Here is a 21,559-nt window from a genome sequence, read left to right as displayed (position 1 = left end):
TGCTGTGGAATACGGTATGGTGCTTACTCAAAAAATTAAAAATAGAATTACTATATATGATAAAGCAATTCCATTTCTGGGTATATGCACAAAAGAATTGAAAGCAAGCACTCCACAGACTGATCTATCTACCTACCTTCCTTCCTGCTTCCGTCCTTCCTTCCTCTCTTCCAGCTTTTCATTCAAATTCCAGTTAGTTAACATACAGTATAATGTTAGTTTCAGGAGTACAATATAGTGATTCAACAAGTGCGCATCACAAGTGCCGTCTTTAATCCCCATCACCCATTTCACCCATTCCCTGCTCCCCCACCTCCCCTCTGGTAACCAGATGAGCTTAGGGTTCTCCCACTCCCCTGTCCCCCTCCTGTCTCTCCTTCACAGAACGTTTATACACTGATTTTCCTGGCGCACTATTTATAATGGCCAAAAGGTGGAAAGAACCCAAGTATCCGCCGGTGGATTCATAGGTAAACAAAATGTAGTATACACCTACAGTGGATATGATTTCGCCCTAAAAAGCGAGGCAATTCTGGCAGATGCTGTAACACGGATGAACCTTGAGAGCACTGCGCCGAGTAAAGTAAGTCCGACCCCACGAGATGAATGCTGCGTGATGCCACTTGTATGAGGTCCCTAGAATGGTCAGATTCATAGAGACAGAAAATAGAATGCTGGGTGCTAGGGGCTGGGGGCAGGAGGACGAAGGAATGAGCACTTCTTGTTTAACAGGTGCCGAGTTTCAGTGGGAGAATGTGAAGAAGCTCCGGGAATGGATGGTGATGGTGACCGCAGAATGATCTGGATGAGTATACGTAACGCCATAGAACTGTACGCTTTAAAATGCTCAAAAAGGTGGACTTTATGAGTGTTATGTGTGTGTGGCCACAATAAAAAATACAAGCCAATAAATGATGAACACGGCAGTTCAGATCAGTGGTTACACTTGACCAGGTTGGTGTGGAAGTTTGGTGCAGTTGGGAGGGCCACATGGGTGCCACAGTGGATGCGATCATGTTCCTTTAAGTATTTAATAGACATATAACACTAAACAGCATACTTGCGTTATTTAAAAATAGAAAGGGACAAAAGCCTATTTATTTCTTGGTAATGGGCTCACATTACCCAAATTGAAGCTGCTGTGTAAAACCAAAGTGCCAGTTTATTAGCGTGCGTGGGTGGCTCAGTCAGTTAAGTGTCGGACTCTTGGTTTCGGCTCAGATCGTGGTCTCACTGTCGTGAAGATAGACCCTCGAGTTGGGCTCCGTGATGACAGTGCAGAGCCTGCTTGGGATTCTCTCTGTCTCTTTCTCTCTCTCTCTGCCCTCCACCCTCTCTTTTTCTCTCCCTGTCTCTCTCAGAATGAATAAAATAAACTTTAAAAAATGCCAACTTGCTTTCAATGGAAAATTGTAAAACGCACATTTGTGCATACCTACCCACCCAGAATAGTTGTTATTGAGGGCTGGGGGGAATGTGGAAGTCAGGGAGATGGGCCTCGCTCAGCTAACGGAGGGTCTGATTGGAGTGAGGACAGACAGCCCGAAGCTTCTCATGTCCGTGTGTCCTGTGTGGTTGACTGCCACAGGGAGAGCTCTCCTGCGGTGTTCTCGAATTCCTAGTGCTTTCTGTGTGAATGTACTTTTTGCCACATAAGCGATGTGACATGATCATCCAAATCATGTGACAGTGCTTCATATTAAATTCTACACTTTAAAGTTTGTACATTTTGCTGTAGTAATGTCATAAATAATAACTCTAATGTTCTTTGTTGTGTCTTTATTGAGTGTTTTATGAAACGAATAGTGGTATTGGCTTCTATTGCATTAAGTTTCTTAGAGGACAGAGTATTTGACCTCGGCATGAGTTTGCTATTTTGGAATTGAAAATTAATGTTCTAGTAAAAGAAGCTTTTATGTGTTTTGCTTTACTTCCTTTACTAAATTAGAGGTTTGTCTTCAGTAGGTTTTAAGCATTCTCCCCTACTGCCGTGTTTCCACGTCAGTTTGTCTTTGGTGTCTTGATTCTGTTGTGTGCGGAGGTGGAAAGCATGGGCTCTGGAAACTGATGGACCTGAGTTTACAGGTCTGGTCCTGAAGCTGGCAAGCCTTGAACAGGGTGACCAGGGGCAGATTATTTAACTTTTGGGGACGTGAGCTTCCTGATTTATAATAAAATTTATCTTCTAATTTATCATGAAGATTCAGTGAGCACATACAAAGCAACTGGTAGGAGCTCGGCAAATGTTAGTTACCGTCTCTTCTTTTCCGTGAAATTGATTCCATGAACTCCAGATTTCCGTGAACTACAGATTTATCGGAATCTATTTATTGAAATAGAAGGAAAGCTCTTTACTGGCTCTTTTTTTTTTTTTTTTTCAACGTTTATTTATTTTTGGGACAGAGAGAGACAGAGCATGAACGGGGGAGGGGCAGAGAGAGAGGGAGACACAGAATCGGAAACAGGCTCCAGGCTCCGAGCCATCAGCCCAGAGCCCGACGCGGGGCTCGAACTCACGGACCGCGAGATCGTGACCTGGCTGAAGCCAGACGCTTAACCGACTGCGCCACCCAGGCGCCCCATCTTTACTGGCTCTTTACTGGCTGGCCTTTAAGTTATTTTGATATGATGTAGAATACTGAGAAATATTTTTTCCAAGTTTAGAATTATGTTTTAAAATTTTAATACAGAGTCCCTGCAGTCTTTCTATGGTTCAGTTCTTTGATTTACTTGTTTCATTTACTTGTTGTGTTAATTTATTTACTTGCAATCTGGACGATTTTTGCTTGTCTAATATCATGAGAAATTTCTGCTTAATTTGAATACAGTGAACATCTTAGTTAAATGAACTGGTAATGAAAGTGTTTTTATTTTAACGTATCCTAAAATACATTCTTTTTGTCAAATTACAATAATTTGAGTGTCATAAAGTTTTAATTTTTCCATCTTATATAGACTACATTAAGTGAAGAAAATATTAATATTAAAAAAATCATTCACTATAGCTTAACATAGCTTTCTGTAAAGCTGTTTTCTTTGACCTGGTCCCAAAACTTTTCGGTCCAAACTCTTAATGATTACCTTGGGAGCAAGGGGGGAAATGTTTGACACTCTGTAGAGATGCTTGTTTGTAGCTTTTTTCATGGTTTCAAATAATTACTACCTGCCTGTATTTTCTGTTCCTTGTTAGTGCTTCCATCCATCTTCCCCAGATGACTGCATGTACGTCTGGTGCAGTCTTGATGGCATGCTGTGCAAACCTTATCTGAATGTTACTAAGAGACTCTTTTTGTTAAGTGAAGGCGGTGGCTTGATATTTCTCTTAAATGTTCTGTAAATGTAGAAATTTTTCCCAGGCTTTCCTGGTGGGTGGAGCCCTAGTACATAAAGTGGTGTTTACATACCTTCCAAGAGGTCAGGACGTCCAGGCAAAATCTTGTTTAAATGTTCATCACCATAGAAACATATCAGCTTATTGTTGGAGCTTTTGTAAACACATCGTAATTTTCACTTCATTGATCTTCAGTACAAAGCAATTAAGTGTGTAATTGACCAGCAGAAAATTTTCAAAAAGCAGATATAACTATTTTAATGTTTTAGACTTTATGCATTCAGTGCTTATTTCAATCTAGAAAGAAAGCTGTGTCTACATGTATTTAGTCTTTACTAGCCTATTTAATTTAAACTGTTTTAACGTTGTGATAGTTGTGATTTCCAAAATAATATTGAGAGAAGCTAGTGTAATCATATAGCTCACGTTTCTTAAAAACAATATAGTGTTTCGTTAGCAGGAAGAAAGTACTTCGTTTTGATGGTGTTTTTAAGTCCTACGTTGAGTGTTTGCTGAACTATGATTTTAGTAAAAGGGGAGGAATTTCATTATAGTAATTTAGATTAATGGTTTTTGGGAGGGATTGAGATAACTATTCATACTAGGGATGAAATTACTACAAGGTTCTTGGAATCTTAGTAATACATGACTTAATATAAGCTTTCAAAATTACTTGAAAGGAGTACCACTGTTGATAATAACGAACAAGTTCTTAATAGTTTTGTGACCTTGTATTCAGGAGACTTTCCTTTTTAAGATGAACAATGGAAACCTTTTTCCTCTCTGACAATGTTTTGCCACTTTGTTATTCGCAGGGCATTTCAGTAAGTTATTCTGACATCTGGCACATCTTTTAGCTCAGCGTATACAAGAATAGAGTTGATGGGAACCTTCCCCTTGGGGCTTCCTAACTCCCGATTCTGACTCTTAATGGAAAAATGAGCAGTAGGCATATTTTTTGCTTATATGCTGTCTTGCTGGTGATTAATGGTAGAGATAAAAGCTCTCAATGCTTTCATTACTTTGCAGACAGAATCACATACGAAAGTTTAAAAGTCTCGCATCTTACATGCCACACAAGACTGTACTTTTTAGGCTTTGTAATACCTTTATGATCTCAAGAAACGTGGTGGTATCAGTTCATGTATTTCTGGCACTTGTATGAGTCCGTCAATTTTGAATTTATACGTGAAGCCTCTGGTTGTTCATACCCCTGTTACCTCTCTTCTCTCTGTCCGAAAGTTGTTGAAGACAAAAAAGCTGCCACATTGCATTTAATGAACAAATTTATGTTTTTCTATTGGTTTTGCTAAAGCTCATAAATGGTGACACTTCACTGATTTCAAGTTGGGCTGGTTTTGTCTTGTTTAATCAGAAAAACAGAATGCAATTGAAAGGAAAACATAACTGTCCTGGCCTCCTAGTGGATTGAGTCAGAATAACAGCTGTTTCTTACTATATCGGTTATCTTCAATATTTCATAAGCAGGCCTAGTCATATTCAGCAATTTTGTTGACTTTTTCTGTGGCAGCCTTTTCTGTAAGCATAATATTGCCAAGTCACTCTTTTTTGCTTAGTTTGATAACTGAAAACGAGCAGATTTCTTTTGATGAGTTATTTACTATTTTTCAAAATAAATATTGATAATAAATCTTGAACAGTTTATATGATTTGACTATAGAGCTCTTTTTTTCTTAAATGATTCTTATTTGACTGCTTAAGCATGTGGGTGTACATTTCATCTCGATGTTATATATCTGTAATAGAAAAAACCTCTTCTTGGAATTATATAGCTTGTTTCTTTTGACAGAAACTGTTCACATATAATTTTTTTGACACGAAGATTTATTTGAGGACTCAGTTTGTCAGTGTATGGGGATAAACATGTAGCTCTTGAACCTAAGTATCACTGTTGGACAGATTATACGTACTTAGGCTGCATTTTAAAAACGACTTTTCTAAATGAGAGAATAATTTTTCTTAATGTAAACAGAGGGGTTAGTTTTTGAATTTAGTAGTAGATTTCCTCTTTTTGACACAAATGGTACTAAAAACATTAAGTTAGAGCAATAGCACGTTAAATGAGTTTACTTTAACCAAGCTGTTTTTCAAGTAATTTTATATCAAGGTTAAATTTAGAAAATCGAGCTCAGGGGTGCATGGGTAGCTCAGTCGGTTAAGCACCCGACTGTGGCTTAGGGCATCATGATCTCATGGTTTGTGAGTTCGAGCCCCGCGTTGGGCTCTGTGCTAACAGCTTGGAGCCTGGAGCCTGCTTTGGATTCTGTGTCTCCCTCTCTCTCCTTCTGTCTCTCTCAAAAATAAATAAACATTAAAGATTAAAGAAAACACTTAAGAAAATTGAGCTTAAAGTACTTTAGAGTACAGAGATTATATCAGATTTTGTTAGAAGCGGACTGTTGATACTCCGCCCTGACCAATATGGTAACCACCAGCCATGTGTGTCTATATAAATTTAAAAGAACTAAAATTACATAAAATTAAAAATCAGGGGTGTCTGGGTGGCTCCGGTTAGGCAGCTGACTCTTGATCTCAGCTCAGGTCATCGTCTCAGGGTTATGGGTTTGAGCCCCACGTTGGGCCGCCCTGGGTGTGAAGCCTACTTAAAGTAAGTAAATAAAAAAAAAGTAAAATAAAAATCAGTTCTTCAGTCATAGAAACGGCATTCGAAGTACTTGATAAACACATATGGCTGGTTGCTATCTTACTGGGTGACTTAGAACATTTCCATCATCACGAAAGGGTCTGTTGGATAGCACTTTTGCATGCTATTCAATCATAAATAATTTGTGTCGTCTATAATTATTTTGTACAGTATCTAAACAGCAAAAGAAGCAAGGCCCAACTTTAGGGATGTATGTGTGTAGCACCTCACTTGGCTAGAAGTGGCGCTAATGAGATTTGATGTTAATTTGCTGTTGCATTAGTGCACCTGTTTCCCTGTTGCTGGCCCATACTTCTGTCAGCAAGTCATGACTAAGAGTGATGTGGTCAGAGTTGTTTTGCAGAGATCGTACTCCCGCTGCAATGTAGGCAGCAGGTGAGGCAGAGAGAGACGAGAGTTGGCTATTGGGACTATGAGGTAGCAAGGCAGTCGTCCAGGTGAGACGGATGTGGTTGCGGAAGGAGGAGCGGATGGCTTTAGTTGTAAGGACACAGGAGAGTCAGAAGGACTTGGTGTTTGAATAGCTCAGGGTCCAAGGTGTGTATGTGTGTGTGTCAGAGGGTGCAGCGGGAAGGGAGGTGACAAGGATGTTTCCAACGTCCGGAAAGAATAACACAGTGGGTATCGGTGCCATTTATTGCCATATGTAACACCGAAGGAGCAGGTTTAGGGGATAAAATGACGAGTCTGACTTTAGAATTAAGTTTAGGACTAGGGAGATACCCAAGGGGAGGTGGCAGTTAGGATGCGTGGCTCTTGGTCTCAGTTTACAGATTCGGACTACAGATAGAAACCTCAGGGTCGCTGGCTCCATGAGGAGGCCAGATCACCTAGGGGAAGAACAGAGCAGTCTGGCCGGTGTCTTCATCAGAATTGACTGAGGTGCCTTTGAGCTGGTTGTCGGGGGATTGGCAAGCCCCTCTCAAAGTTTGAGAAGTGCTGATCCAGCATGGGAAAGGAGGAGCATCTAAGCCTGAGCCATTGTCCTTTGTAGAATGAAATAAGAACGGAGACAGAGAAACCAGGGGGTAGGCAAGGAAGCTGAGGGATGTGCAGGCTGCCCAGCTGTGTCTTGCTAAGGAAGAGGTAATGGCAGCTGCAGTTTGCAGGAAAGTAGGGATGAGATTAGGATCAAGGAGAATGGAAAACATTTAACAACTCATTGAGGGAATTGTTAGCCAGAAATCAGCGTAAGTATTGCCCAGTGACAGCAGAGGCCCACTCTGGAATGTGGAAGGTTCTCGTGACTTTGTAAATGTCTTTCACAGGACCGAGAATTCAAGGAGTGAGCTGCCAGTGGAATTAAGCTGGTCTGGTGGAAATCAAAGGGACCAGGAATATTAGAATGTTATCGGTGCTGGATTATCATGAAAGTACACAGTTTAACGTCGGGTTTAGGCAAGTGAAAACAACACCGGTTGAGGGAGTCGGGTGGATTGAGGGAGTGGAGGTCACCGTGATGAAGACAACAGCGCTGGCTTCAGGACCAGATGTGTCAAAGAGAAGCATGGAGCAGTCTCACGGTCGGAGAGCTTAGAGGGAGCCGGGCTAGTGCATGGAGGGGGGCTGTGGTAGAGTGGAGGTTAAGTTCATTAGGAGCTTGTGTGTTACTCGCGACGGTGGGGGATGTGATAAAAGTGCTTGTGAACCTGGTGCTCACATCATCAAGAAAGACTTACAGGTCTGTGGATGGTAGGTGACAGAGATGGGAAGTAGGTGATGAGCTGGCATTAGAAGGTGATATAAATTTAATTCAGAGCCACAAATCCTTGGAAATTTTAAAGACAAAGGCAAGAATTGGAGTCATTACAGTTAACCCTTACATTGTGCTTATTAAGCATCCAGCCTAATGCTACGCATGTTACTTATATTATTTGATCCTTTTAATGACCCGGTAAAGTAGGGGTGTTATTAATAAACCCATTTTTACAAAGGAATAAACTGAGGCACGGAGAGCTTAGAAATGTGCCCCGTGTTACACAGTTGGTCAGTGATGGGACCAGGCTCTGAACATTAGCAGTCTGCTGCTAGGGTTGGGGTCCTGAACTAGCTCACCATAATGTCTCATAAACTGAACTTGGGTATTTTTAGAGTTATTTTGTCAATCTCTTGGAAGTTAATTCTTTTAAGAAAAAAATTAAAAACATTAATTTGTTCTCAACGTCATGCACATTCATTCTAGGAAATTTGGAAAATACAGAAAAGCACAAAGTCTTCAAGAAAAATAGTTCCTTGTAACCATAGTCTTTTTAGCTGGCCTTGTGCACAAACAGAGTAACCCCCTGCCCCTCTCTGGGAAAGGAGCTATGACCAGGCTCCCTAAGCAGCTCAGCCTCTGACAAGCATCAGCATGTCAGGTCTTTGGGGACCCTTACTTCTCCCACCTGCCTCCTGCTTGGGTAAGAGCTCACTGCAAGATCCTGGAAGTCTTCTCATTGCCCTTAACCCAACCTTCTGGGCCCTTATTTGTTCTTCTTCAGAAAGCCGTGGTAGCTGCCTACCCTTGCCACCCAAATCTGCTAGAACTGTGGAGGCTCTGAGACTTTACTGTACTTGCAAGCTGACAAGTTAGTCTGCTAGATTCCTGCACGGTGGTTGTGGACATGAGACTCCTGGACCAGAGGCAAAGGACTTCATTACTCAGAACGAGGCAAGCCATCAGCTTCCTGTTCCCAGGACAACTCCACCCTCCCACTAGCCTCAGAGGGGCAGCACGGCTCGGGTGGAGGCTGTTCCTACAGTGGGCTCAGGTCATAGCTGAGGACCTTGAACTCGGAGGAACCCACAAATGGGCTGCAGGCAAACCTGCCTCCCCTTTGTTCTGTAGAGGGACATTATTCTTCTCATACCAGACAGGAAACAGACCTGCTTCTGTTTCAGAGAGATGCCATCTCTGTTTTTCAAGGCTGTTTGCTATCCAGAAATCCTTAAAAAGACAGTCCAGAGTAAGGGCTATCTATCCTTGCCAGTATCTGTGAGATGCACAGAAATGGGAGAGACCCATGGAGCATTGGCTTCCAAAGCAGAGTAACATATTTGAAGAAAAACACATTTAGCTGCCAAGGAATATTTCTTTTCTTTTCTTTTTTTTAAAGTTTATTTATTTTGAGACAGAGAAAGAGAGAGGCAGAGAGAGAAGGGAGAGAATCCCAAGTAGGCTCTGTGCTGTCAGCACAGAGCCCAATGTGGGGCTTGAACCCACGAACCGTGAGCTCATGACCTGAGCTGAAATCAAGAGTCAGGTGCTTAACTGACTGAGCCACCCAGGCTCCCTTATTTCTTACCAAAATGTCAGAGGAAGTGTGTAAATCTTCTGGTCGATTTATTCCCCAACATTTATTATCATTGTAACAGTTCTATATTATAGTTATTAGTACATTATTACACTTATTTAGTAATTATCACAATTATTATTAAAACACTTTTGTTTGGACAGTGGGTCTCAGATGGTTCCAAGGATCACTACTGTTTAGTTCATATATTATAACACTGTTACAGTGTTTAGCTTATATGTCATAACATTTAAGACACATGTTACGTGTTTTGGGAGCCCGACTACTACTAAGGGCTGGTCGGAAGCAGGTGGGATTTGGGCTTCAGTCAGAGTCAGGAAGAGATACACATTGGAGCACTGATTCTTTTTATCCGTTTTATTTATACACTTTCCACATAATACTTGATGTGTAATAATCTTGCTTAGGAAAAAAGACGGTGGCTTAGAAAGAGAGAAGGAAAGAAAAAAGAAATCACCATTAAAAGGTGGTGGTCATGTTTTGGCATCCTAAGTGGTTTAAAGTTTGGAAGTGCAGGTCTGGAGAGTTCTTCAGGAAAGTAGCAGTGTGTTTTTCGTAGTGTGTCTGGGGACTGTTCGTGTTTCATCTCACTTGAGTAATAGCTACTGTTAGAGCTGATGTGTTAAATAAAATACAAGCATCATTCATTCTGGTTCACCGGCCTCCCTTGCTATGAACACTTAAGATGTGCTGACTCCACATTTGAGGACATCGCTTAACCTGCCCAGGCAGCCCTGTTGTAGGACTGGACTAGTAAGGACAGGCCCCTTTGACTCTGAGTCAGTATGGAGGGCTGGGGGCACTTCGCCGGGGTCTCAGGGCATTCCCTGTCCTCTCTGTTGCATCCGAGCTCCCAGGGCATTCCCTGTCCTCTCTGTTGCATCTGAGCACCCGGGGCCATGATTGAAGTGCAACCTATCCCTTTAATTCAGAAATTAGCAAATAGTATCAGGGTAAAGTTGGAGTCAGTATATGTTTTAGATCTTTGTAACACATCTTTAAACTATTTTTTTTCTTTAAACTATTTTTAATATGGAAGGAAAGATTACAGGATTTATTGAGAGGCATGGGTTTACTTATGATTTTGTTTGTTGTATTAGATGTACATTAGTGCATTACAGTATAAAACATCGAATGCATCTTTGAATTTAGGTACGGATTCAGTCGTTGGGTGACTTTGCTGGAATAGAAGGAAGTTGTTTTTTGTTCATTTGTTTGCCTTTTCTAGTAGGTTTCAAGTTTAGAGGTCTGGCCTCTGGTTTGGCCCTGAGGACAGAATGTTTTACATTTAAAACAAAAGTGTGCATGAAGGTGCTTTATTATAAAAACAAACTTGTGCATAAAGAGGCTTTATTAAATACCAGCTGCGTGAAGTGATGACATCTTATCTAATGTGAAGAAGGAAACGATCAGTAATTGAGAGCAGTATTCTTCCTTCGGGGAGTCCTCGGGCTGCACACCAGAGGGCGCTTGGAGGCTGTGGGAGCAGCCGAGCCGGGCCTGCGCTCTTGCCCAAGCGGGTGCTCTGTGCTCTCGCCAAGTGTGGTGCTCCCGGAACTGCCTGGCTGTGCGCCTCAACAGCCGAGACGCCCTTGATTAGAATCACAGTTAAGAATTCATTAACCTGCGTTTTAAAAGATGGTTCTACAAAATGTTTTTAGAAAGAATATTTTTAGTTCTTTCTTGAAAGCTTAATGGTATTTCACATAACTTTGTAAAGAAAAGTCCGTCTAAACATTACAAACTCTAAAGTTAGTGGGTTTTATCTTGCTAATAAATATAAATTTCCTGCCCTTCCAAAGAATTTTTGTGCTTTCGTGTAGATAGAAACCTAATTATTCGTGAGATGACATAAAATACTGAAATCACGTCTCCGTTGTCTTTTTCAGGGAATCCGAGCCCGAATTTTAGAGACTCTGGTCATGCTTATTCTTCTCGCGTTGCTTATTCTTGGGATAGTGTGGGTCGCCTCCGCGCTCATTGACAATGACGCTGCCAGCATGGAGTCTTTGTATGGTAAACCGGCTTCTCTGATGGAGACGATAGTTTGGGATATACTTACACATGCGCTTTCTAGACATTGTAATAATTCCTTGTAGAGTTATCCCGTTGTTACAGATTAAGTCTTTAGACATGTATAAGAACAGAGTATTCATGTGTTTGCTGTATTCAGAACGAGCAAGCAGCTTTTTTTTGTTTGTTAATTGGTTTCTGTTCTTAAAATTCTTTGGAGGCTTTTTTTCTCCCTCCAAACAGGTTTCGCAAGAGTTATCTCCTTTTCTTCTATTTTAGATCTTTTTTATTGTACAATTTAGAGATTATATGGGTTAGCAGACTCAAACAGGCAATTATGATGTTTACCATACATTAATTTATGTCAACCTATATCTTAATGTATAATATTTTGGATTTACTAAAATCTATTTACATTTCTTTTTAGATCTCTGGGAGTTCTACCTACCCTATTTATATTCCTGTATATCTTTGATGGGATGTTTGTTACTTCTCTGTAAGTATTTTTCCAACCTAATGGTTGATGGGAAAGTGGAGTTCTGTGTTTTGAAAAATAGTAAGGTTTCCTGATGAGATTACTTAACAGCTTGGAGATTTTTAAAGCTTTAGCCTTTAACTTTGTTTACGTTAAGATCAATTTTGATAAACTGAAACCTTGAAAGAAAACGTGCGTGTTTTTCTCTAAGGAAAGCGTCTTTTGCAGAGAGACACGCACACGCACACGCAAGCACATCCATTGCAGCGTTAGATTCTTTTCTTTTTTTTAATTTTTAACATTTATTTTTGAGAGAGAGAGAGAGAGAGCGAGCGAGCGTGTGCACGTACAAGGGGAGGAGGGGCAGAGAGAGAGAGACACACACACACACACAGAATCTGAAGCAGGCTCCAGGCTCCGAGCCGTCAGCACAGAGCCCGACGCGGGGCTCGAACCCACCAGCTGTGAGATCATGACCTGAGCTGAAGTTGGACGCTTAACCGACCGAGCTACCCAGACAACCCTAGATTCTGCTTTTGGCTGGTGACGTGGAATGCTGTGTGATGAATTTGTGGTTTTTATTTCAAATTTGTTCAGTCTTACTTGAGGGATTACGGTCTATCTCAGAGACATTGTAAGTAGATAAATGCAGTTAAAAGGAGTGGAGATAATACTTGTCACTTTTAGATGTTCCTATCTGGTTCTCAGTTTCATTAGCTCTTGAAATTTAATCTGCCCTTTAGTTGATTTTCTTTAATTTCTTTTAAGTGAAAATACTTACTGTGATTGGACTGCTAGAGTCTTGAGCATCCTAAGCCTTCTTTAGTCTTTATGTATCTTTCTTCCTCCACGTCCCCGTGCCCCCAGCTTCTTTATTGATTGAATAATCCTCTGGCAAAATTGGAGACAGGAGTTTTCTGGAAACAATAACTTTTGAGTTCGTTCTGTACTTTTAAACTAGCGGTTCATGTGCCTCCTCTCTGTCTGTGGTCTCTCCCTCAGTGTGCACCCCCGTCGGCCTCTCCCGCATGTTCACAGTGATGGGGCAGTTGCTGGTGAAGCCAACGGTAGGTTTATCATCGTGAACCATCTTGGTTCTCAAATAAACGTGCTTACATTTGAACATCTTTTAGGTTGTGAATGAGCAATCAGAAACGTATGAATGTTTTTGTGGGTTTAGGACGTAGTTAGTTGTTACTGTTGCTTTCATTTTAAAATTTTTCATCTTTGGAAACCAAATTTGTTTTCGCTTTTAAAATACTAACTATAGACACTTAGGTTAAAAAGTTTCTCTAGCAAATTTTAAGACAAAATTTACAAATATTTACATGTATTTTAGGTATCTGTTGCCTTGTATCAATAGTAACTCTGTTATGTTTCAAAATTTACCACATATATTCCTTGATTTAGAAAGCATTTATGTTTCAGAGTAGCTGTCTGCATATATATTTTGATTATACTTTTCACTTTAATGTCAGAATTACCATATATTCATTTTTAAATGATTTTCAATTGGTAGTAATAATCGTAATGATTTGTCCCTAATTTCTTTGGCCTCTAGCTATTTTGTCAAACATTTACTCGCGTGAACATCATTCTTAGCTGCATTTAGGGAACTTGCCATTTAAATTGTTTTCCTGGGTCCTCATTGCCCGCAAACTCAGGTCTGAATGACTCACAACCTGTCCCGTACTCCATTGACTCCACACTCCGTGCCCCCCCGTGACTGCTTGCACCCTCACCAGCCGGGGGGCTGTGTGCTTTCACTCCCCAGGCATGTGGGGGGCTTCCTCCCACCGGTGCCTCCTGCCCGCTCAGCCCCCCTGACGGCCTCCTCGAGCCCCGGCTCTGATGTCCGCTGCACTCACGGCCTGTCTTTGGGCCTTGCCTCCCCTCTTCTTCAAACTGAAATAATCAAGCTTCTTTCTCTGCATTCCTCATATTCCCCTTTGTTTGTATTGCCCTAGTAGTACCTACTAAATTGTTATGGTAGTATGTTTGTCTTTTCTACCGGGGTGATTAATCAAAGAAAAAATTGAGGAAATATTGTAGTTGATGTTCGTTTAGTAATGCTTGCTTAATTTTGGAAGATTTTAAAAAATAAATGGCAAAAAAATCTCTTCATATCTTTTGTAAAAATAGGGTTGGATTATTTAACTTGCTACATAAATGTATCCGCACTTGAAACATACTATCAAATCTTGAAATTTACTTCCCTCTTGAAGAGGTTTTATGACACTGCCTTCTTAATTTCTTCCTGATTCTCTGGGGGAGATGTTTGTTTGTTTGTTTGTTTGTTGGTCTCCTTCTCTGTTTCTATTTCCTGGCCCCCTAAATATAGGCAAATGTTCACTGTTCTGTCCTTGGTCTACAGTTGCTCTGCTCTGTTCTCCTGATCACTTTCACATCACTTCTAAATGTGTAATTCTGCTGAGAAAAAGGCCAGGAAAACAAACACAGTGCACTGTAAGTGCTGTAACTGAATACCCCACGGAGCTGAAAACTCATCTTCTGTAAAACCAAACTACGTATTTATCTCCCTTCCCAAAGCTGGTTTTTCTCCTAAACTTATTATTATTATTATTATTATTATTATCCTCAAAACTTTACACCTTTTTTCTGGTTCCTAACATCTAATAATAATGTTTTTTTAATCAGTATAGGCTATATGTTTGTGAGAAGTACTGTATTTTACACACATTTCATTTAGTCCTGTTAACAAATCCCTAAGTTAGGTGGTGGGCTTATTTTATGGCTGAATTGCGTGTAGTTCAGGGAGATTAAGTGGCTTGTACAAGATTGCAGGTCAGTGCGGGTGGGGCAGGGTTTGATCCCAGACACTGGTTTCAGACCCTGGGCTCTGGAGCACTGCTCCATCTGGCCATAAGCTCCAGAGTACGCGAGCTACTTCGCTGCTGAGCCTCCTTTCTACCTGCTCACCTCTGTGTTTTGCTTATAGTTTCCTCCGACCCAAATGCCTTTCCCCCTTGTAGTAAATTAAGCTATCAGCTGAGGCCACTATCCTCAAAAACACATGCCAAAACTTTTTTTCATCCCACCTAGAAGTCGGGAATCTTTCTTCCTCTTAACTTTTGTAACACTGTTTCTTTTAGCTTCAGTTATGACTGTTCTTTTAATACTATAATTATTTTTGGGGGTTCATTCTGTCTCTCCAGACACCAGAATGTAAGCTGTTTGAGGTCAAGGACTGTGTTTGACTCGTATTTAGGTCCCCAGTAGCTCAGAGTGGTTAAGAGCATAGGCTTCAAAGGCAGATAACTCTAATTTGCCAAACCCTTGTGTTTTGGCTTATTGTGAGATGGGGATGATAACGTTCTGTCTTTCATGGATGGTTGCAGAATCAAGGGCAAGGGCATGATGCACACAAGCACTTAACGCAAATGTCCGTGTGCCCCTCACTGTCACTCACTCACACTGAGACAGACCCGTGGTGGTAAGTCACTCATGGACACTTTGCACCATAGGAAGAAATCTTTTTTGTCTGGGCTAGACCTTAAGAACGGTAAAAACTGTGGATTATGATCCAAACAGTAGAAAGCGGTGAGAACGTTGACAGGTAAGAAACTTGGTACCATGGCCCCTAAAGGTGTGGCCTCTGCCAGCTTCAGGTGCAGAGCCTGTCTTGAATCACTCAGCCTAGTCTGCTCTGCACTGGTGTGGTCAGTCTGCCCTCCCTTTCCCACTCAGGGCTCAAGGGTCGTCTCTTGGGGGAGGCCCTCACTGGTGGCCTGCTGAAGTGGGTTTCTCCACCCTTTTCTTCTAGGAAAGTCAGCTTTTGTAATTGTTTATTTGCTTATTATGATTTGTTGTTACTTTACTGTTTTAGTTTGCTGTCGGTGCTAGGCCTGTTGATAATAAGGGATTATCAATATTTGTTGAAATACTGGGAATTGTTGGGTTGTTCTAAGTAAATTTTATAGAAATTCTGCAGATTCGATACCTGTAACTCTACAAAGCTAGAGTTAAACATATTTTAGGTTTTGTCAGTTGTGAAGATAGTGCAGATAATACCCTATATAATGCTGATTGATTAGTGGTTTGTTCTTGTTTTTTATTAGCGTTGTATGGCGTGGTGAGTGGTGTATATATAAGCATCATATTTCTCTAGGGTTCTGTCTGCAGAATGATTTTGATAATACCACTATTCAGTATTTGCAGAAAATTTTTAGTATGTAAAGATGATGTAAGTGGAAAGTATTGCATGGTAGTGATTGAGTTTATAGATTTCTTGTTTTAAATATTATGTAGATAAATATAGATGAGAAACCCATGTTGCATGGAGTCATCTGTTCCTTCTTGCTCTAAAATAATTGGTTTGGGCATAAAAGATAGTGCTGTATTTAGCCTTTTGGAAGGTTAGAATTCATATATTTATTTGTCATTGAGAGAGGTGCAGTGTTCTTTAATCCTTTAAATTTAAATATAGGTAGACTTTATAATAGCCAACTTTTGATGTGTTTAGTCACATACTAAAATATTTTTCTTTAATTTGTATGTAGAATAGTTTGAGGATTTTTATTTTAAATTCCTAATATTTTTGAAGGGTTATCTAAATCGTAGGCGAAACAGCCTAAATATCCGCACGAGCGCTAGTTTTATAATAACGCAGCGGTCAATGGTTTGATCTTTGAATTTAGATTCTTGAAGACCTGGATGAACAAATTTATATTATTACCCTGGAAGAGGAAGCACTCCAGAGACGACTAAATGGTACGTATGTATTACATATTTAGAGCTGAATAAAAAAAATTATTTAATTCAAGAAAGACACTGATTGAGGGGGAAAAAATATAGAAAAATATAAGCCTCTTAGTACACTGTGCCGTGTTGCACGAGGTCAAGACGTAAGAGTAACACGTGAACGTTCCAGGTGAGGACAGTTTTGCTGAGGACTGGCGGCACTGTGGTCAAGTTCCCATCTTTGCCTGGCTGGAGTGCACTGTCCTCTAGCAAGGCCAGCTCAGTTCCGAGACACTGGCCACTGAGATGCACCTCTGCCCCCAATACCCTAATACGTTTTAAGCATTACGACTCACAGTTACTGAGGTTTTACAGATTTGTATGTTTTCTTAATAACTTTATTATTAGTTTTCTTAATACTCATTTGTTTTGAGAGAGTGTGTGTGAGCGGGGGAGAGAGAGATTGAGAGAGAGAGAATCTCAAGCAGGCTCCACGCTGCCAGTGCGGAGCCCGACCTGGGGCTCGATCTCACAAACCACAAGATGACGACGTGAAGCGAAATCAAGAGTCAGGTGCTCCACCGACTGAGCCACCCAGGCGCCCCTTCTTACTTTAGTAAGATAAAGGATACTTTAGTATCATTACTTCATTTCTTTCCTGTTGAAATCTTTAAGGTGAAAAGTAGTATGTCTTTCTGCTTCTAGGTGCCAAATTTGACTGTCTCAGTGGTGCTTAGGGACACTGGTTAGGGCAGCTAACCTAAGTACCTAAGTACTGTTACCTAAGTAAACAGCTTAGGGCAAGCTGGTTACTTGGGAATGTGGTCATTATCAGCTATGATAACCAAGTAAGCATGTCGTAGATCTTAAAGTCCGATTTTGAATTACTCATCCTTTTTGGCTTCAAATGAAGAACCAATGAAGAAAAGAGTAATGAGATAGTTTAACAGAGAAATGACATGGTTTGGATAAGTTTTCTTTTAATTTTATTTAAATGATTTTCATTCTGCACTCTCTTCTCCTACAGAGTTGTTGGTTTTTTCTTTAATGTTGAAAACCAACTCTAACATCAGAGTATTAATAGCTAACTGTATTTCAGGATCGTAATTGAAGAGTAAGTAGAAAATGGAAGGTTCATACTTTTAAGTATGAAATAGGAAAAAAATACACCTACTTTCTTCAGTTACAAATAGTGAATTTAAATCATCAATCAAAAAGTGTTGCTAACATTTAGAGCTTTATTCTTAGGTGAAAGAATTTCAGATTTGTATCTATTTTAAAGAATTCTTGTCAATAATATTGTATCCTTTGGTACCAATAACTTTTAGACTGGTACCACATTGTCTTTTATTCTTCTAATTTTAATAAAGCTATTTCAACATTAAAGCCTGTTTAATCAGAATTGCAACTTGACTCAATACTGTCAGGTTTATAAATTTCATGAGAGTAGTAACTATTATAATCAATTTGTCTTATTTAGGTAATGACGCTGTTACATAATAAAAGCGCCTGAATTGGGAAGCTGCCTGTAGTGCGCAGTTGTGTTTCAGCCTGAGGTCCGTCTGGCAGATCAGGAGACCGAGACCCAGGAAGCGTCCAAGATGGTGCCCCGTGAATTAAAGAATTTGGGTTGAGTCAAAACAAACCCAAACCAAAAAATACAGCCTTTTCCCACTTTTCATTTCCACGGAGGGGAGAAAAAGTCCCTCCATAATCTTTCTAGATCCTTTGGCTCCTCAAATTCAAAAGCGGTTCATTATATCTAAAGAAACTGAAAAAGAAGTAGTTGCCACAAGGCTAAGATGTATTACGAAATGAAGCCAAGCCCAAAAAAACAAAATGCCCTGACTAGCACAGCAGTCTAACTTGGAGAGGTTAAACGCATGCTATGATAGCTAATAGTAAGTATAATTGTATTTTCTACCATTTTGGTAGGTCACATACCATTTCTGACCGCTCTGTTGGTAGGTTGGTAAAGCCTTTCCGTTGACACTCTTTAACGATACGTTGGGACAGTCGCTGTCGTTTTGTCATTCTTTGCTCGTTAGCATTGTAGACTGTTTCGGGTGGAAAACAACAGGCTTGTAACATAAATGGTTCCGCGGCAAAATGGGCATATTGACTAATATAGATTAAAATTGTGGGCTTCAGTACTGTATATTTATCAATATGTGCAGAGGGGGGAAAAACAAGATAAACAGTATTTTATGATTTGCTATTTTTTAAGAAAGCAGAAATCATAGAAGGTTAGTAGTGGAAATCATCCCCATGGGTTTTCTTTAATCTAGTATTGTGTCAAATGTATTTTGTTGTAAAAATGTTTTGTATTTTAAATTATTTTTAAAAGGTAAATTAAAGAAATTTTTTTTATTTAAGAGAGTGAGAGAGAAGGCTTGGGGGAGCGGGGTAAAGGGGCAGAGAGAGAGAAAGAGAGAGAGAGAGAGAGAGAGAGAGAGAGAGAGAGAGAGAGAACCTTGAGCAGACTCCACACTCAGCGTGAAGCCTGACCCTGGGCTCAATCTTACGACTTTGGGATCATGACCTGAGCTGACGTTAGGAGTCAGACGGCCAACCGACTGAGCTACCCAGGCACCTAAAATATTTTTTATTCTGGGCTGTTGAAAAGAATTGCAAAATAATAAGAGTTAAAGATTTTTAAAAAACGTACAGCAGTGAATTACCCCAGAATTCACGGTTGTGTTTTGCTAGTGGCCGTTGCGTGTGTTTTCTTGTCTGCTTGGGAACGTGTGACGCACATCACAAGAATCTTTGGGATATCTGCATGGTTTGCTCTGAGCCAAGCTCCCAGCCATCTGAAGAAAACATAACACTTTGTTTCCTGGAAGATCTATAACTTGTCGTGGTAGTTACTGTATTATTAGAGTTGAATCGTCCTGCTTGGTTTTTAGAATATCAGTACAGCTTTTTGGTGGAATGCCTGCCCGTGACTTCCCATTGTTCATGTTTGTCACTTGCTGGTGCTGGAGGTTTTGTTCTTGCTAATATTGTTATTACTTCGGAAAATATGTTGATAAGATAAAGTGACCCTGTACACTATTAGAAGGTAAACCAGTGTCCTCAAGAAGTCGTCTTGTTAGCCATCGGCTCCACGCTTTCTCCTCCTTTTTCTGTTTACTGCGCATCTTCCTCTAAGCACCAGACCTTGAGCAGATAAACGTAGATCCTGAGTCTCAAGATCATAGATGAGTTGGCTGAAGAAGGGAAAAACCGGGTGAGCGTCTGTCAGATTTTATCCAGCACTGAAATACTTGGAAAAAAGAAACAGATGGTGGGAGTTGTATGTATTCCCGGAGCAAGAGGGGGCCCCGGATGTCTAGCCGCCTGGTTCCCACAGCCCCAGAACGCACCACTGGCCTGGCGGTGCTCCGGCTCCCGGCGTCCCCAGCACACAGCCTTCCTTCGCGGCTGCCTCGAGGCCATGAGAGATAGCGCGTCCTGCACTGGCGGTCAGCATCAGGAGCCCGAGTCTCCGGGAGCCTTGCCTCTGAGACTGTCCCCTGCACCTCCTGCGCCCCACTCTCACCTGATTTCCCACTGTCCCTTAGCTCCCGAAACTCTGCGGGTACCGTGTGGAACTGCGGGGAACCACGGGGAGCCCAAAACCGTTGGGTCACAGCAGCGGAACCACCAGGTCCTCAGTCTCCCCACCCCCCACCCTCGCTAGAAGAAATGTGACTTTCCCGTCACAGACGGCTTCTCAGTCCCGGTCAGGTGGCGGTTCTCTTCTTTCCTGTGTCCCCCACCTCACTCCTCGTGTTGTCTTCTGCTGCGTGTGGACACTTTGAACCTCATGTCATTAGATTGTGATCCCATTACTTCTCCCTTTTCCCATCACTCTTCTCCTTCCAGACAATCCCTCTGCCACCTTGAGGGCGTTAGCTCCTCATTCGTGATCATTCTCTCTGCCACAACGCCTGTCACAACTGGTGACTTCAGTGTCCGTGTGGATGATTCTTGCAGCCCACCTGGCCAGCCGTCGGCCTCACTCTGAATGGTCTTCCTCAGCTACTCGCTGCCTGGGACCACAGCGCAGCCCGGTCACTGGCGGCGATCGGCTCTTGTGCAGTCGTACGGTCAGTCACCCGTCGCGTGCCGTTTCCTGCAGTCCTTCGTGCCGTCTGTCCATCTGAATAACTTCTCACCGCCTTTTCTCCTCGGCCGTCGGACCCTGGCTGCCTCACACAGTTGAAATTCCGGGCCATCGTTTGACTCCGTGCCCTGCTCGCCCCATCCCTCTCTCTGCCTGGCGCCTGTTGAGCTGACCGACTGTAACCACCTGGCCTTTCTTTAAACGTATGACCGTATCTTAAATGTACTTCACATTCTCCTACATGACTGTTAATGTCTTCTCTTTCCTCGAGACTTCACCATCACGCTCAGCTGGCGACCTTGCTTCCCCTGTTCTTGAGAAAGTGAAGCGACCGTGCCGAAACGTTCACGAGCTTTTTCCTTCCCGTTGACTCCGCTGCGTGCAAGTCCCCCACCACGTGCTGCCTTTTCTCCCTCCGCTGTGGCTGCGCTGTCTGTGCTCCTGGCAAAGCCCCCCCTCCCCGCCCCGCCCACCCCTGGTGGCACTGGATTCAGTGCCTTCTCCCTGATTCAAGGACACAACTGTGGCCGTTGTAACCAGTCTTCCCCCAACTGGATCGTTTCCTTCAGCATAGAGATGTGCTGATATTTTCTCAGAACGAGTGAATGAACGGAGGGAAGGAGAGGAAGAAATGAGCCAGTCTGTCTGCACCTCCTGTCCCTCCGGCTCACCACCTCATTGCTTCGCTTGTTGTTACGCAGAACTCACGGGCTGGACACTCCTCGGTTTCTTTTCCGCGCTCCGCATTTGCTTTGGGACGCACTCTTGCCTGCGGTGCCCCACTGACATGCTGTTGTCGCGGTGGCTGGTGCCTTCCGGGGCCTCGTCCACACTCCTCACTCCACTTGGTTCACCACACTCTCGTGAGTGAGCTGCTCCGTGAGCCTCTGCTTCTCAAAACCCCGCTGGTTTTCCCCATGTCCGCAGCTGCTTCACACTGGCGCGCTCC

The 21,559-nt window shown here is 41.9% G+C and overlaps 1 protein-coding gene across 6 annotated transcripts in view; it reads left to right on the top strand.

The window, feature by feature from the left end:
- Nucleotides 1-21,559, top strand: part of LMBR1 (limb development membrane protein 1) — a 154,810-nt gene that overhangs the window by 83,203 nt on the left and 50,048 nt on the right. For all 6 annotated transcript variants that reach the window (XM_040464440.1, XM_040464443.1, XM_040464439.1 and 3 more), the window contains 4 exons: nucleotides 11,200-11,326; nucleotides 11,751-11,819; nucleotides 12,801-12,865; nucleotides 16,457-16,529. In XM_040464440.1, coding sequence (XP_040320374.1) covers nucleotides 11,200-11,326; nucleotides 11,751-11,819; nucleotides 12,801-12,865; nucleotides 16,457-16,529 — 334 coding nt within the window. The remainder of the gene's footprint in view (nucleotides 1-11,199; nucleotides 11,327-11,750; nucleotides 11,820-12,800; nucleotides 12,866-16,456; nucleotides 16,530-21,559) is intronic.

The sequence above is a fragment of the Herpailurus yagouaroundi genome, unplaced genomic scaffold (genome assembly GCF_014898765.1).
Source record: "Herpailurus yagouaroundi ecotype Mexico unplaced genomic scaffold, PumYag 483, whole genome shotgun sequence".
Lineage (NCBI taxonomy): Eukaryota > Metazoa > Chordata > Mammalia > Carnivora > Felidae > Herpailurus > Herpailurus yagouaroundi.
This window is presented reverse-complemented; position numbering and strand designations above follow the sequence as displayed.